The 16085-nt window shown below is 41.9% G+C and overlaps 1 protein-coding gene across 4 annotated transcripts in view; it reads right to left on the reverse strand.

The window, feature by feature from the left end:
• Positions 1–13939: 13939 nt before the first annotated feature.
• The window catches only part of SRC (SRC proto-oncogene, non-receptor tyrosine kinase), a 109774-nt gene continuing 107628 nt past the window's right edge, over positions 13940–16085 (reverse strand). For all 4 annotated transcript variants that reach the window (XM_020789231.3, XM_078392594.1, XM_020789229.3 and 1 more), the window contains one exon: positions 13940–15648. In XM_020789231.3, the coding sequence (XP_020644890.1) occupies positions 15440–15648 (209 nt within the window). In that variant the 3' untranslated portion in view covers positions 13940–15439. The remainder of the gene's footprint in view (positions 15649–16085) is intronic.

The raw sequence follows: 16085 nt of genomic DNA on the forward strand, positions 1-16085 counted from the left end.
GTGGCTGAGCGGGGAGACTGAGGGATGCCTTCCAACCATCGCTCTCGGGAGAGAGAAAAGTAAAGTGCCTCAACGCAGCTGTCTGTGGAAAGGAGGGCGAGCGGTCCGGGGGAGTCTGCGAAACCGCACCCCGGAACCCGGGCCTTCATTTTCTCCGCCCATTCCCTCCCTTGCTCTGGGGGGGCGGTTTGAATTGGAGGGGCGCCTGCTGCGCCCTGATGTATGTCCTCCCCCCTCCTTCGGCCTTTTTTGGACACCTAGGTTTGGAAATAAATTTTAAGCACACATACTAGGGAAAAAGGCAAAACAGAAGTGGAACAAGTAAATAAAATAAAAGTATAAATATACATGCTTCAGTGGAGTCATTGCAGCTTGTTTCTCAGCCTGCATGACTAGGACTGTAGTGCATCTTAGAAATACAGAGCCACGTCATAGGTGAAGCAAACCAGGAAATATTTTAAATACGCCGTTTTCCTGAAAATAAGACCTAACCGGAAAATATGTCTTAGTATGATTTTTCAGGATGCTCGTAATGTAAGCTTTACCCCAAAAATAAGCTCTGGAGCTCTTCGTGTCCGACTCTTCATGACCCCATGGACCACAGCACGCCAGGCCCTCCTGTCTTCCACTGCCTCCCGGAGTTGGGTCAAAGTCATGTTGGTAGCTTTGATGACACTGTCCAGCCATCTCGTCCTCTGTCGTCTCCTTCTCCTCTTGCCTTCACACTTTCCCAACATCAGGGTCTTTTCCAGGGAGTCTTCTCTTCTCATGAGATGGCCAAAGTACTGGAGCCTCTGCTTCAGGATCTGTCCTTCCAGTGAGCACTCAGGGTTGATTTCCTTCAGAATGGATAGGTTTGATCTCCTTGCAGTCCACAGGACGCTCAAGAGTCAAAAGACCCTCTTGAAAGGAGTTGCCTGTGTCTTCCATCTGTGGTTGTGTCTTCTCTGTCTCACGAGATTGGTTGGTGTGTATGGTTGCTGAGAGGGGGAAAGCAGCTCAAACAGATGCCAGGTCCTTGCTAGTTGCTGGACCTTCTTGCAAATAGGCCACAAATCAACTCAGAAAAGTTAGATTTGACTTTTTTCTGGCAGTAGACCTCCCCTTAAACTGGCATATTAAATGTCACCAACTTTAACATGAAAAGAAGTGCAGAAAATAGATTATATTGGTTGAAAGCAAGTCCTTGTGGGCTTATGTTTGATCATCTCCATGGGGAAAATTAATGGTGTCGAGAATGTCAGTAAAAGCTAGTGTATTTCACTCCCTGGGAATGTCAAACATCTCACTAACTTCGTTTCCAAGTAAGTTTAATATGTTAACTATGTTTTCTATGGTTTTTTTGGATGATCAGGTATCGTTACTGTTATTTTATTTTATGTGCGGCCCGAACCAAATTTTCATCTTCTAATGTGGCCCAGGGAAGGTGAAAGGTTGGACACCCCTGATCTAGAGGGTCATTTATTTAAAGCTTCATCGATATCAAGTGCTTTTAGTATAAGTTCCAAATGCTGCAGATGATTTCTTGAACCCTTGTAATCATTAAGTATTGTAGAGAGCATATTCTATAAACCTGCAGTTTATTACATTGATTCCCAATTGAACCTTTAAGCATTTTGGTTTCCATGGTTAAAATATTAAAGTCCCTATTTGTGTGCCTCTGTGGCAGCCATCAAGTGTGAGACAGCTAGAGTGTAGTGTAGAGGCTAGAGTGCTGGGCTAAGATTCACAACACATAGGTTCAAATCTTTGTGCAGCTAATGTCTGACAGGGTGACTGTGGATCATTTACTCTCTTTTAGCCTTACCTACCTCTCAGGGTGGTTGTGAGAATAAATGGTGGGAGGGGAGCCATGTGCACCACTTTGAACTCATTGGAGGAAAGGTGATGAATATATAATACTAATGTGATGAATATATAATAACCCATGCTACCCCCACTTTGGCTTTTAAACATAACAACCAAATGGGACTGCTGGATAGCTTAATAGTTTAGGCATCTGGGTACACAGCCAGAGGTTGGGACTTTGACTCCCCACTGCGCCTCCTTCACAGGAGCTAGACTGGACGATTCATATGTTCCCTTCCACCTGTGCAGTTCTAAGATTATATTATATTATATTATATTATATTATATTATATTATATTATATTATATTATATTATATTATATTATATTATATTATTACACCACCTTTTTCCTTAAAAGGACTCAAAGAATATATCTGTGAAGATTCTCAGTCATCCAGGTGAAGTTATTTGGACACTGAGTCATGGCAACTGGACTTCTTTCTTATTAAGTTGAAATGTTTTGCTACTCATCTAAGTAGCTTCATCACTCTGAGGAGAGACCCCTGGTATATCCTCCATGTTTGTTTCACTTCCCCCTGGTTTGAATTGGCTCAATAGAAGGAAAAAGTATGTGGGGGCATAAATGAAAATGGGATTTTGACTCACCCCCCCCCCCCCCGTCCTTTGGCCATCTACTTGGATGAGTAGTGAAACCTTTCAACCTAATAAGAAAGAAGTCCAGTTGTCATGACTCAGCTTGCAGATGACTCAAGGTGGCTTACATAATTGAAAAGACAATATTTGAAGCTAAAAAGAGAAGTATCCAAATATATATAAAAATAATTAAACAAATATAATATTAAAAATGGCAAATAAAATCAATATTTAAAACATAGTTAAAACAGCAGAGCACAAAAAATCTATTTTAAGAAATCCTCTCACACTGCCAGTCATTAAGGAAAACCTGCCTAAAGAGAAAGATCTTTGCCTGCTTGCAGAAGGGCAGCAAAGTTGGGGTCAGGCTAGCTTCCTATGGGAGGGAGCTTCAAAACCTGGGAGCAGCAACAGAGAAGGCCCTTTCATGTGTCCCCACCAAGCACGCTGGTGAGAGCGTTGGTGAGTGTGACACGCCCACCCCACAAGCGTGACACGCCCCTCCACAAGCTTGACACACCCGCCCTCAAGCGCAACCCACCCATCATACATGTGTACAGGGGGGGCGGAGATCTGTAGCCATGGCCCAGTTCAAGGAAGTCCATGGACTGGCACCGGGCCGTGGACCGGGCGTTAGGGACCCCTGTTTTAGATAGCTTGGACTCAAGCTGTTTAGAGCTTTATACATTAAAACTTGCACTTTGAACTGTGCCTGAAAATGTATCAGCAGCCAGGTGTAACAGGGGAGTTATACTGTATGTTCCCTGTAACCAGCTCTATTGTGTAAAAAATTATTATTATTACATGGTAATAATTCATGGTAAGTTGCTAGGCAGGAGATATTGGTGATTTAGAACAGTGGTTCTTAACCTTTGTTACTCGGATGTTTTTGAACTGCAACTCCCAGAAACCCCAGCCAGCATAGTTGGTGGTGAAGGCTTCTGGGAGTTGCAGTCCAAAACTCCTGAGTAACCCAAAGTTAAGAACCAGTGATTTAGAAGTTATTTCAAGTATCCAGCATTACTAATGGCATGTTAAACTGTCATCTGTGCATAAACAGGATCCTTTCTACATTCTTTCTAAATGCTTAGGAAGAAACTTTAATAGGGATGGCTTATATGCTTGTGCATATTATTCAGTTGGTTTATATGATGTATACTAATTTTATTAAATTAGACGAAAATTGCTTCAAAATGCACCAGCTTATGTGATTAATCATTAAATTGTAGGATTTGATGTCATGTTTCTTTTAAATAAGAGAAACAGGAAATTACATGCAAAATGGAGCAAGATAAAAGTTCATAAGAGTGACTAAATGAAAAAAATATGCTTTTTCTCAAAGTCCTTTTCCACAATTTTTAGAATGTTTTTTGGTTCTATACAAAGCAGTTGGATAATAAGTCAAAGCAATTCAAAAAGGAAACTGTGTTAATCTCATTCAGTATATTGACCAAATTAAAGGAGAGGGAAAAGATTCAAGAAAAAGAAGGGGGAAAAGTCAAAAGTGAAGTGGGAAAGGTTGTAGCATCTTAAAGATCAACAGACTTGTTCCAGTGTGAGCTTTTGTGGCTCAAAACCCACTGTTTTAGACACAAGCGTGTAAGCTGATAAAATAACACACTATTTCTGGCTCTGTAGAATACAAAAACAACCCAGCTACAGTTAAAACAGAAGCAGAAAAATTTAAAACACTGATAATGAGCCAATCACTGATTTAAACAAGTACTTTACCAAAGTACTATTATAACATTCAGTTTCCATGTTAATAGTAGGGAAGGCTCTCTTCTCGTTAAATGTAAAAATCTGTGGAGATAGATTATTTCAAAATGTATCTATCTAAGTTGATAAGTATTAGATTTCATCTTACCTAGCACTGAACCTTGCATCCCCATTTTCACCCTCTTGGTGTTCAATTTCCCCCACTCCCACTGGTATCTCTTACTTAAAAACCACATAGGACAGTGGTATTGCTGCTGCCTTCCACAACATTTGTGAAGTGCTCTCTATTCACAGGTCCTAACCTACCAGTCAAAGATTGATGATGTAGGAAGTAGCGCTGCAGGCTTGCCCTAGACCTAGAGCTTTTACTGGCTAATGTCTGTGACATCACAGACAACGAATAGCATGCTTCCACCTTACACTGCAAATCTATGCACTTTAGATAACTGTCTACATAGCAGGCCAGGCATTTCTTAATGCAGATCCAAGTGTAGAAGCACTAATCATGCTTGTACTACTGTAATAGCAGTGCCTTGTTCTTGGACAAGGAAGCAAGACAAATGCCTGCCTGCTAAATTCTCCTTTTCAAGAGGCTGCATTGAGCAAGCTACTGTATTTCCATTCTGTGTCTGGGCAACTCCTGCGACATTGCTGGAACCAGTTATATTGGCTCTTGCCTTTCCATTGGACCATTTCAGCCATGTGGAGAGGGGGGATCTGCTGCTTGGGTAACAGCCTATCCTCCATACTACCTTACCCGGGCTTCGTGCTCTGGAGAGGACACTCCTCGACTCAGAGCATGTCACCATAGTCTCTCAAGACTGAAGGATGCCTATGCTATGCTGGGCACCAGGTGGCAGCAGGGAAACAGAAAAGACATGCTGTGGAGAGAATGTAGTGCAATTCAACAAGAAAGAGGTGGAGTAGGTTCAGTGGACAAGAAGGAAGCATCAAGAGATTAATTTTTTTGTCTCATGCCTTGGCATTGCAGAGTCATGCAAAGGCATGACCTCTAGAAACACTACATGCCAGATATAACAAATCATACTTATGAGGTTTTAGATTGTTTTTGAATAGCTGAGGTTTTGAAAGTGGTGTGGATGGTGGGAATCTGATCCAGCTCCAAAACATCTATAGATAGATACCAATAAATATATGTGTAACAAATTGTAATAAATTTGCACACACACACATACAATCACATTAAGAGATGGGCATGAACTGATGGTTCAGTGGTTCATGCATTGTCAAAAAAGTGTTTGCCACTTTCCTGTCCTGCCCCCTCTGGGCACTGCCTCTGAGTAGGCGCCCAACAGAGGAGGCAGGGATGGGAAGTGCCAAACACCTGTTCAGATTATGTATGAACTGGTATGAAAAATGCAGTCCGTGCCGATCTCTAATCACATTTAATGGGGTAGGAAAACAACAGAACACAGGATGAAAGCTTTCTACACTCATATGATAGTATTTTTGCATCCTTTTAAATAAAGCTTGCAGTTGTATGCCTCTATCCAGGAAACTTTGTAATGCTTAAGGCTCAGTGGTTAGATGTCAGCAAACAGAACATTTTGATATCAGCTGCAGAATTCCACTTATGTTTGCTTTATTACAACCTTAATGTCTCTGTGTTACGTTTCAGAAGATTAAGAGTCAGAAGGATTGAACAGAACTTCCAGAAACACCCTTCAGTTTCTTCTTGTCCCTTTTCTTGCTCCTCTGAAACACATGGACTCTTCTTATTTCATTCATCCTTGTTATATTATTGGTAATTTCTTAATGAATGTGTGTATGCTTATATATTGGAGAATATACACTGTCCAGTCTGTTATGAGCAGGAACATGGGAATGAGTTGGAAGTGTCCTCACCCTGTTCAATATAAGTATGCCTTTTCTCCCCTATCATCATGTACAATCTAAAAAGCTTCAGCAGTGTTTAGGTTGTAGCAGGTGTATGTCAGCTAATACCTGCATGATCACTAGCATACCTCTCCAAATCAAGTTTTAGTAACTTCTCAAATATTTGATATTCCCTACATATTTAAAAGCAGTATATCTATACACATTTTAATTACTTTTTCTAATAGAGTTAGATAGTCCTTTTGAAGCCTGGTAAAATTAATAGGGGAGCCTGTGCTTGATAGGGCTGATATTTCTATATATAGTTGCGAAGGTAGGATCACACCATTGGTAAGAGGCTTACTATGATGACTCTTAAATCTGCCTTCACCAAATAGCTATAATTTCAAGAGGCAAAAAATGTTACAGGGGCTAAAACGGAACCTGTGGCAAAATTCCTAGTGCTCTCCCCAAGAGTTCAATCAAGAGTAGATCCCAAGGAGTGTGCATACCACTCCTTGGCCCCAAGTCTTCCTGTCCTCTATCAAGGCACAGTATCAGTTGCTATAATGTTTTCTTGTCCCTTTTCATTACAAGAGAATGCCAACTTATGGCTAGGTTTTCCTGAGTGTCCAAGGTCAGTAGTCAACAGCTACACCTTGCCAATCAACTATCATCAAGTTAGCATTTAATCATTTTATATGCCATGACAAGGGCTGCTGTTTCAAATTCCAGTATAGTTTGGTTGTCTAAATTTCTAAGAAGAGGGGCTCAACAAAGTTTAACAGCTCAGGTCCTGGATAGATTCAAGATTAAGTTGCAAGTAGGTAACTCATTCTGAGAACATCTGTAGTTATAAGGTAAAGGTAAAGATTCCCCTTGATATTTAGTCCAGTTGTGTCCAACTCTAGGGCGTGGTGCTTATCCCCGTTTCCAAGGTGTAGAGCCAGTGTTTGTCTGAAGACAGTTTCCGTGGTCACGTGGCCAGCGCAACTAGACATGGAATGCCGTTACCTTCCCACCGAGGTGGTACCTATTTATCTACTCACATTTTTACGTGCTTTCAAACTGCTAGGTTGGCAGGAGCTGGGACAAGTGACGGGAGCTCACCCCATCGCATGGATTCGATCTTACAACGGCTGGTCTTCTGACCTTGCAGCACAGAGGCTTCTGCGGTTCAACCCACAGCACCACCACGTCCGTAACAACCCTCTAAGTCATCTTAAAGCCCCGCCCACCCAGGAGGAGGGCCCTGGGTCGATTCTTGACCCTTTGTCCCGCCTTGCAGGGGTGGCACACCTGTCAAAAGTGATTTTGATGAATGCTAGGTAGTATCACTACTGAAGAAATATAAAGATTGGCTGAAATCTTGTTGTGCAGTTATGCAAACAGCATGACCTTTGGAAGCAAACTGCCATAAGTTAAGAAATCTCGGTAGCCACTATTTGCTGCATACTGAGTCACACAACTTCGTATGCAAAATAAGGTCTAACGTATGGCATTTCACATCTAGAAGTTACACCATTTGAGTAACTGTGCAACAAGATTTCAACTATTTTATACGCATCACATCGTAACTACAGTTACTAACACAATTCAACTAGTCATCCATTTTGGAAGAGCAATTGTTTGTGTTTTGAGCCCGGCTATCCAGTCCCTAAGCCCCTTAATGGTTTATAACAAATGTCCTTTATCAGCATGTAGACACAGGGATGCTTCTCAGTTTTGAAATTGGGCACCACAGGGCTTCACAAATAGTCTGGGCAAGGGTGGGAAGCCTCCGTGGATTTCCATGGCATTTGTTATAGTAAGTAACTATAGTACTTATAGTAAGTAGCAAGTCTTTCCACATGCAGACACTATGATATCTACAGTACTTGTATTAAACAGAACCACCACCACCCCAAAAACAAAAGGAGGAGAAGTAGTGAGGGCAAGATTCATACTGAATTCAAAGAGAGTGTTCACTTCCATACATTTAAGACTGTTTCTTTTTCAAAACATTTTATTTTCAAAAAGAGAGTTATGTATTCAGACACTAAAAAGACAAGGAAAGAGAAAGATGATCAGATTCTCTGCATAGTTATCTGAAAAATACACAAAATCTTTTGGGGGAATTTATGTGCACGAGTGTTTTAAAACGGTAACAGGAGAAGACACCCATATACAGATTTGTTTAAATATCATTCAAGCAATGCTGGGGCTTCAGTCTAACAAATTCCTCTATTGTGGGCTCTTAAAAAAAGAAGTGACTATAAAGAAGGAGAATGAACACAGGAAGCTTTTTTAATGCACCCTTCAGTTCACAAAATCATTGCAAAAATCAACAAAGCTACAATCAGTCTAAGAACTGATTGAAGAAACATCTTCTCCTCCTCTGTGCCAGTTTCATGCATGAAAAGAAGAAAGGTGGGGAATCTTGATCCAATTTTTCTTTAAAAAATGTCTCCTTGACAAAGAATAGCAAGTCTGAAGTACATTGTTCATTTAAGTTAGTATTTGTTATTATTGCTATACCAAACGAGAAGAGAAATCTATGATTTTAAACCAGCCTATTTGCTTTGATTTTTTAAAAATGTACATACTTGGGGGGGGGGAGGAATTTTTATACATTAATATCTATCTATCTACATGTACACACTCCCAGAATGTAGCTTTTCTCCCAACCTTGTATACGTTCCCATTTTCTATTTGTCAGGAAGTTGCTTCTTCTTAGTGGCAGACATTTAAAAATAAAGCACACGTGTTACACAAGAGTCATTGGCACAAAACAGCAATACTTTCTTTTCCCTTCAGCAAAAAGGGCTTGCCCCCACATTTAACTAAACAGCAGTAGTCACAAAAGTGGCATCTCCCTGCAGAGAAGGATTCTAACCCTCCCACCTTGAAAACACCTTGTACAAAAGAACCCTGAAGAAATATGACAATACAGTTGCAAGTCCTGCTTACAAATGAAAAGTGTTGTGTGTGTTTTTTTTTAAAAAAGGCAGCAATGTCACACAGTCAGGAAATGGCTCAATTACAGATTTAATATGAAAACTACAACACGTTTTGTGTCACCTTAAAGACTAAGAAGCTTTATTTGCCTTATGCTTTCATGGAAGAGTTGAGCTACAGTTCACAAAAGCTTAAGCCAAATAAAACTTAACTAGGCTTTAAGGTGCCACAAAACGTCTTGTTGCTTTTGCTATGGCAGCCTGACACAGCTACTCTTTTGGGAGATTTAAGAGAGTAGCCTCTTGAGCCAAATACTTCTGGCAGAGGTGGTAAACCTGCATCTGAAGTCTATGCAGTAGGTACTCAAATGAGTGAAATGCTCCTCCATCTGCCCTCTGTGACAATTTATAATAGTTACTTTTTTGGACTTTAACTCATGGAATTATGATCCGGGAAGGGAACACCTCAAGGCTATGCACTCTGCACATTAAGGGCTTAAGATGCCAGAAAGAATGGTTTCAACAGTTTCAGCCTCCCTGCCTTTGCCAGTCCTTTTTTGTCACAGGAGTGAGGAGCCTCTGACTGTGAGTCCTCGCCTGAATGCAGAAGTGTTGTCACTCAGCCTTACTCACAGGTTTACCCACCTTACTTATCATTTGGTAAGTTGAAAAAACAAGCATTCATTGAACAAGACTCTAGGGAGGCTTTTGAAATATAAAACAATGTCCTTTGCCCGCAAGGGCTAATTATCAGTCCACACTGGTTTTCAAGTAACCTTGCTTTAATATAGGAAGGTACTAAAAGATTGATGCTGGCACATTGAAATAGTGAAAAACAGTAGAAGAAAATCATTCTCATCCCAGCAGTGGAAGAAGAGATACAACAAGGGGACAGTTCAGCTTGGAGAAGAGGAGAAACAAAACTGAAGGTTCAGAGGTTTGGGAAGGCACAGACTCCTTCATCCCCAGATTAGCTCCTTTCCCAGTTGATGTGATTTGTAGCCCAAGAGGGCCATAGGGGACAACCCTGGATTTCAAAGGGGCTCCGAATTTGAATTCAAGACACCAGAAGAAAAGCAGATTTTTAAAAGCCAACATTTAGTCTCATGGTTATGCGGGCGGGAGAAATATATAAGGCATATTATAATGAGTAATGCAGAAGAGATACAGAAAGGCAAGGAAGAGCTGCTGACCACTGATGCTGCTCCCACAATGCACCATACCATGGCTGCATTGGAGAAAGGAGGCCAGACCCTGTTCCCAATATAATAAAAGTTAGAGGTTCTGCAGGAAGAGAGGATTTTGGCATGTACAAGAAGCAGCTGTGAACTATATTAGTCACGGGGCTCTTTCCTAGCCCATTGTTCTGTCTATGACAACCCATGGTTAAAATGGGAAGCTATTGCTGCAATTGAGCATTTGATGGTTACAGGCATAAGAAGTTGCTTTGTATTGAATGAGACCATTGGCCCATCTAGCCCAGTACTCTCAACTCTGACCAGCAGCAGCAACAGGTCTCTAGGGTTCAGGCCATAGGTAGACAGAAGCCATACCTGAACATTTCTGCCGTTCTCCCATCCAAATAGTAACTGGGACCAACCTTGGTCAGCTTCTAAAATCAGACAGAAATTGGTGTATGCAGAGATGGTATGGTGACTCTGAGGTACTTGTAAGGTAGGCATTTGGCTCAGTAACCTTAAGAAGCACATTTCATTCTCAATATCAGAAAAAATGTAAATCTAAACTACTTGGGGAAGGAACTTGTGCAAACTATGAGAACGCCACCCTGTTTCAGGTCTTCCCTCGTGTAAACAGGCATGGTTCTAGGACCTAGTAGGAGGGAAGCATATAAAATCTTCTAAAATTCAGACCATTTTTGGTGCCTTCTCAGCTGAGCTGCTGCTTCTCTGGTGGAAACCATCTCTTTGTGAAGTCAGATAGTGTTTGAGGCTGTAACTGGAGCACTGATGGAGGTTCTGTGTTCCAACTACTTCAATCCAGGAATCACATACATCTTCCTCTCTCACCTCTCCACGTTGTGACCTTTCTGAGAAGGCTGCCGCATACCTCTTCATTCTAACGTTGAGCTAACAGCACAAAGCACTTACGACTTGTATGTAAGAGATGATGATGGGAAAAGGATGAAGTGACATAGTCAGTAAGCTCTTGGAAATAAGAGCTGAGCTCTGAGAGAGTCCCAGTCCTGACTTAAGTTGGTCCTGATCAGATCGATGTAAAACATTTCTGCCCTTGGAAGTTTTTTTTTTCCTTTCTGTTTGGCACATCAGGGAATGTTGAAAATTTAGACATGAAAAATACAATGACGAAGAGATGACAAGCCAACAACAATGAATTCCATCTAAATACATTTGCAACAAACATTCTTATCACTGTAAAAATCACATGCACATAAGTCAACATCAAAAGCCATCGAGCAACAATAACTCAGATGACTTAAGGGCTATGTACAAAAAACCCCACCGGTCTATTTTACAACTGGTAAGAAATTTGTCAAATAAAAAGAAGCTGGTGCACTGCAGAAGGGTTTTCTGTACTGCCCTGGTAGTTACCATTGCAACAAATGGCGGATCTGTTTACATATGGCTTGTGTTGCTATTCCTGCTTGGACTGAAAAAAGAGAAATTCATACATGTCCTTTGTAAGAGGTGGTAGACCACATCAGAAAAGATTACTAGACTGACTTCCTTAACATTTTTCAGGAAATGTACATACGTTTAATTTTGCAAGGCCAGTAAGGCTGCTTCCAAACTCTGCCCCAAAGCCACCTTCAGCTCCCATACTCTATAGGAAAATGGGTGTTTCTAGGATTGTAGCCCTGGGTCTCCAGCAATGATTCCTCTATTTTTTTGGCATTGCTGGGCAGGAACCTCACCCTGTAAGCGTGTGCAGGGCTCCATCCAAAACCAAAACAAAAAGAGCAAAAACAGTGGCTGCCGGTGCACAGTTCCCAAAGGAGCTCTGTGTGCACGCAGCTTACAAGGAACGTTGGTCTCTCAAGTCTTATTAAATTATCCTAAGTCCCACAGACAGCTATGGATGAAGTCATAACTAACAAGTATTGTGCATTTTAACAGGATTTGGAAAAGACCACTAGCTTTGTGTGGACTAGGGACCAGTGTTATCTAGGCCAGTGGTCCTCAACCTTGGGCCTCCAGATGTTCTTGGGCTTCAACTCCCAGAAATCCTGGCCAGCAGAGGTGGTGGTGAAGGCTTCTGGGGGTTGTAGTCCAAGAACATCTGGAGGCCCAAGGTTGGGGACCACTGATCTAGGCAACACTTTCACCCATCTGCTTGAGTCAGATCAAGCCAAGTGTGAATAACTTGAGTTCAGACCTAGTCAGATGTTGATCTGCACATTTGGGGGTACACAGTGCCATGCACTTGCCTTTGAAAAATATTTTGACAGCAATCCAGGAATATCAAAATATGGCATCAGAGCTTCAAAAAGTATGTCCTTGGGCTATAAAAAGGAGGATTCCGAGACTTACAGCCCACAAAACTAACTCTTAGACGTTTTGCACTGCAGTAGTGAGAACCTTCCAGATTAAGATGTTGCAGTGACCTAGTCTACTGAAAAATAATTCTTTACCAGCGGCACTTCTGAGAAGCAGCCTTTTCCATTCCTTTGAGGCATGTGCTGAGGCTACAAATCTGGGATGCATAGCTCTGTCTTGTAAAGTTGCCCTAGTTAATTCAGTTCTTATGCCAGCTTCTGGAATGTATCTCAGGTCCCTCCTAGTATGCTGCATACCATCGCACCATCTGCCTATCCACCCTCAGGGTGAAAACTCTTTGGCTTCCCAACTCCAATATAACAGGTATGCTGTCAGCCAAGGGAACTGCTATTTTCAGCATTTTCACTCCCTGGGTAAAGGTTGCTGAGTAAGGTTGCTATAACACCAACTGCTGATGGGACTGCAAGCTGGTGGCTATGTCTCCAGGTTGTTCATTTTTTTCCCCTTTCCCAAAACGGAGACAGTTTGGCATGCAGCAAAAAAGCAATGCCTCTAAGAGTCTTGATTCTAGGGGCATTCTTCCCACAGTGCATATATGGCCAACTTAATGTCTGCTATACTGTATATGCAGAAGCTCAATTAAAAGCTACAGTCAGCTGCTGTCAAAACAGCTTCTAATGCACAGCAAAATGGCTTTGAGCCTGGATATCTGTTCCAGAATTTCTGGAAAGTAGCAAGTGATTGAAAAAGGTATTGCACAGACCTGATCCAACAGAAGCCTGTGCACCCACAAGGAAGGACTTTAAAGCACAAACTATACATGGCATGTAGTTGTGTGAATCTCTAATAATTTCTTTGTTTAATCTGAAATCTGCCTCCCATGCTGTTAGTATTAAATAGAGAAACACCACATGGTGTATGTTTATGTGCTTGATCCTTTTTCTTCCAGCTGTTTTCTCACTCAAATCCTGCATCTGCTAAAAAAAATTTATTCCGTGGCTAAAAGTCAGTTTTTTGGCATGAGTAATTTTGAGTGAAAGAATGGCAAGAGATAAAAGGTGAAGCAATCTTTCCTCATTTCTCAACCCTCATATCACTAAATATATATGGCCGCAGGTAATATTACAGCTTTGCCTTCAATGTTTTGCTGGTGTCAGCTACTGTCTTTTCTAGTTTCCCACTGCTTTGGCCAGTGGGACTTTAAAATGAAGGGTAGTCAGGGGGTTAGAGTGAGGGAAGACCAAAAGCAAGGATCTTTAGCAGGATTTTCATTCTAGGGATAATTGTATTCAAAAGATAATTCAAGGGACTCTTTTCAGGTCATGACACCAAGCACAAATGTGAGTTGTGAGTTTTAAAGAAACTCTGTGCAAAGCGCTTGCACACAGTTTGCAGGATACTCCATGTGCTTTCTAGAACAGGAGACTGGATGAACCCTTGGCATAAAATTCTTTGCAGCTTGCCCATTTCAGGAATCATACAGCATTGGAAAAGTAGGTTGAGTGCTCCAGAAAAGATAGATTTTGCTCTTTGTTGGACCTATCCCCATGGTACCAAAGGGTGCTGCCATGATATGAAGAGGACGGGGTGTGTGTGTTGCTTTCTAGCCTCCAAATGAGCCGATTTGGGTCCCTTGTTGGGAGAAATGCGGCCTATAAATAAAACTACTACTACTAATAATAATAATAAATGAGGATCAAGCCAAGACTGTATACTTTACAGCAAAGACATCAGGATGCTTCAAATTTGCCCAGTAACAGTGATATGTTTCTGAAGCACTGAAGGGCCCAAAATGGAATACGTTATAGCAACTGGAAAGGAAAAGAACAGTGGGCTTAAGTAGCTCTTAGGAGTGCCCAGTGGAAGACTGGTATTATCTTGGAAGGAAGTTGGCGGTTAATATGTTATGTACAGGGAAAGAAGAGCTAAAAACCCTGCCAGACTATTCCTTTCTTGTTGGTCTAAACCTTTCATAAGCATAGGTTATCTTTTTAGGGGACTCAAAGGCTAGACTGGAAGACAAGCCTGCAGTCCAAGAGTTCATATCGTCCTGAAAAATGGATATGACATCACTGGCAACACAAGCAACAGAAGGCAAAACCCTGTACATTTCCTGTAAACCAGGGAGTCTTTCTAGTTCTTCATTCACCCCACCCTTAGGGCAGGGATGACGATCAAGCACAACATATCTTCCTGGAAAGCCCTGCACCTCCCCATCAGCTTATATGGCTAAGATCTGCAAGTGCACCTCACACAAACAGGACAAGACTGGGTGGACAGTGACACAGTGGCACAAGAGAAAGGAGTGGCATATTAAAAGGGGGGGGGGAAGAGAAAGGATCAGAGGTTGATGGAAACATGAAATGTCCAGAATTCAAGTGAGCTACTTTTCTTTTCTTGGAGTGAAGCAGTCAAATCCAACTCCAGGCAGTGGGATTTGGATACAAGGGAGAAAGGGGAAATTTGTGCTGGTTGAAGAAGAACAGAAGCCATCTGAATCCAAAAGGCATCATTCTACAGTATCACCAGTTAGAGATGACCCAAGTGCTATGAAGTCACACAGGCTACAGAGGAGCTTGTAGCATTACTATCTGAGGCAGGGACAAGGATGTTCTTTCTGGTTGCAGTCAAGGGCAGTTTCAAGGCAGGACCGTTTCCAGAAGACAGGTGTTCCTCATGAACAAGATCCCTAGTTTTCACTCAGCCCCTTTCCTTCTGGAAAGATTTGGCTTTTCTTAAACCCTGTCTTCTGCATCACAGCCGACTTCATCTTCAAAAGTAGAACCATGATGCTTTGCTAATTCATGACCCATCAAGGCCTTCGTTGTCCCAGAACAGCCAAGGAGGCCACCACATTTGCTTTACAAGGGGCCCACCCAGTATTATCCTTCAAAGGAAGAGCAAATCACCAGGAAGTAACCCTGGCAGCTGTGTCAGAGGTGTTCCATGTATGATCCAAAGTTTATCTCTTGAACACCTATGCAGTAAGATCAGCACTGAGTCTTCAGCCACAGGTTCTGTCTGCAGATCTATAGGTTCTCGCCTGGCTGATACTGAGGCTCGGTTGAGGTGAAGTAGTCTTCCAAGAAAGCTTGAAGGTACTCAAAAGTAGGTCTTTCCTCGGGATCCTTCCTCCAACACTGGCACATCAGATCATGTAAAGATTCTGGGCATTCTGGTGGGCAGGGCATCCGGTAGCCTCGTTCCACCTGATCAAGCACTTCCCGGTTCACCATACCTATTGGTATATGAAAGAGAAACAGGGTGTTTATTGGTACTATTAGCAACAGTAGCAGCACTAGCATAGAAGCGAATATACAAGCAGAATTCTTTTGGGTATCAAACTTTATCACATCTCTTAAAATGGCATCTACTGTATAACACGGCCTTCCAATAGTATTATAAGAACAAAATATAGAGGCATTAATGACTTAAAGTAAAGGTAAAAGTTCCTCTTGACATTTAGTCCAGTCGTGTCCAACTCTAGGGCACAGTGCTCATCCCCATCTCCAAGCCGCAGAGCCAGCGTTTGTCAGTAGACAGTTTCCGTGGTCACGTGGCCAGCGCGATTAGACACAGAACGCTGTTACCTTCCCACTGTAGTGGTATCTATTTATCTACTTGCATTTACATGCTTTCGAACTGCTAGGTTGGCAGAAGCTGGGACAAGTGACA

Source organism: Pogona vitticeps, chromosome 4, assembly GCF_051106095.1.
Source record: "Pogona vitticeps strain Pit_001003342236 chromosome 4, PviZW2.1, whole genome shotgun sequence".
Lineage (NCBI taxonomy): Eukaryota > Metazoa > Chordata > Lepidosauria > Squamata > Agamidae > Pogona > Pogona vitticeps.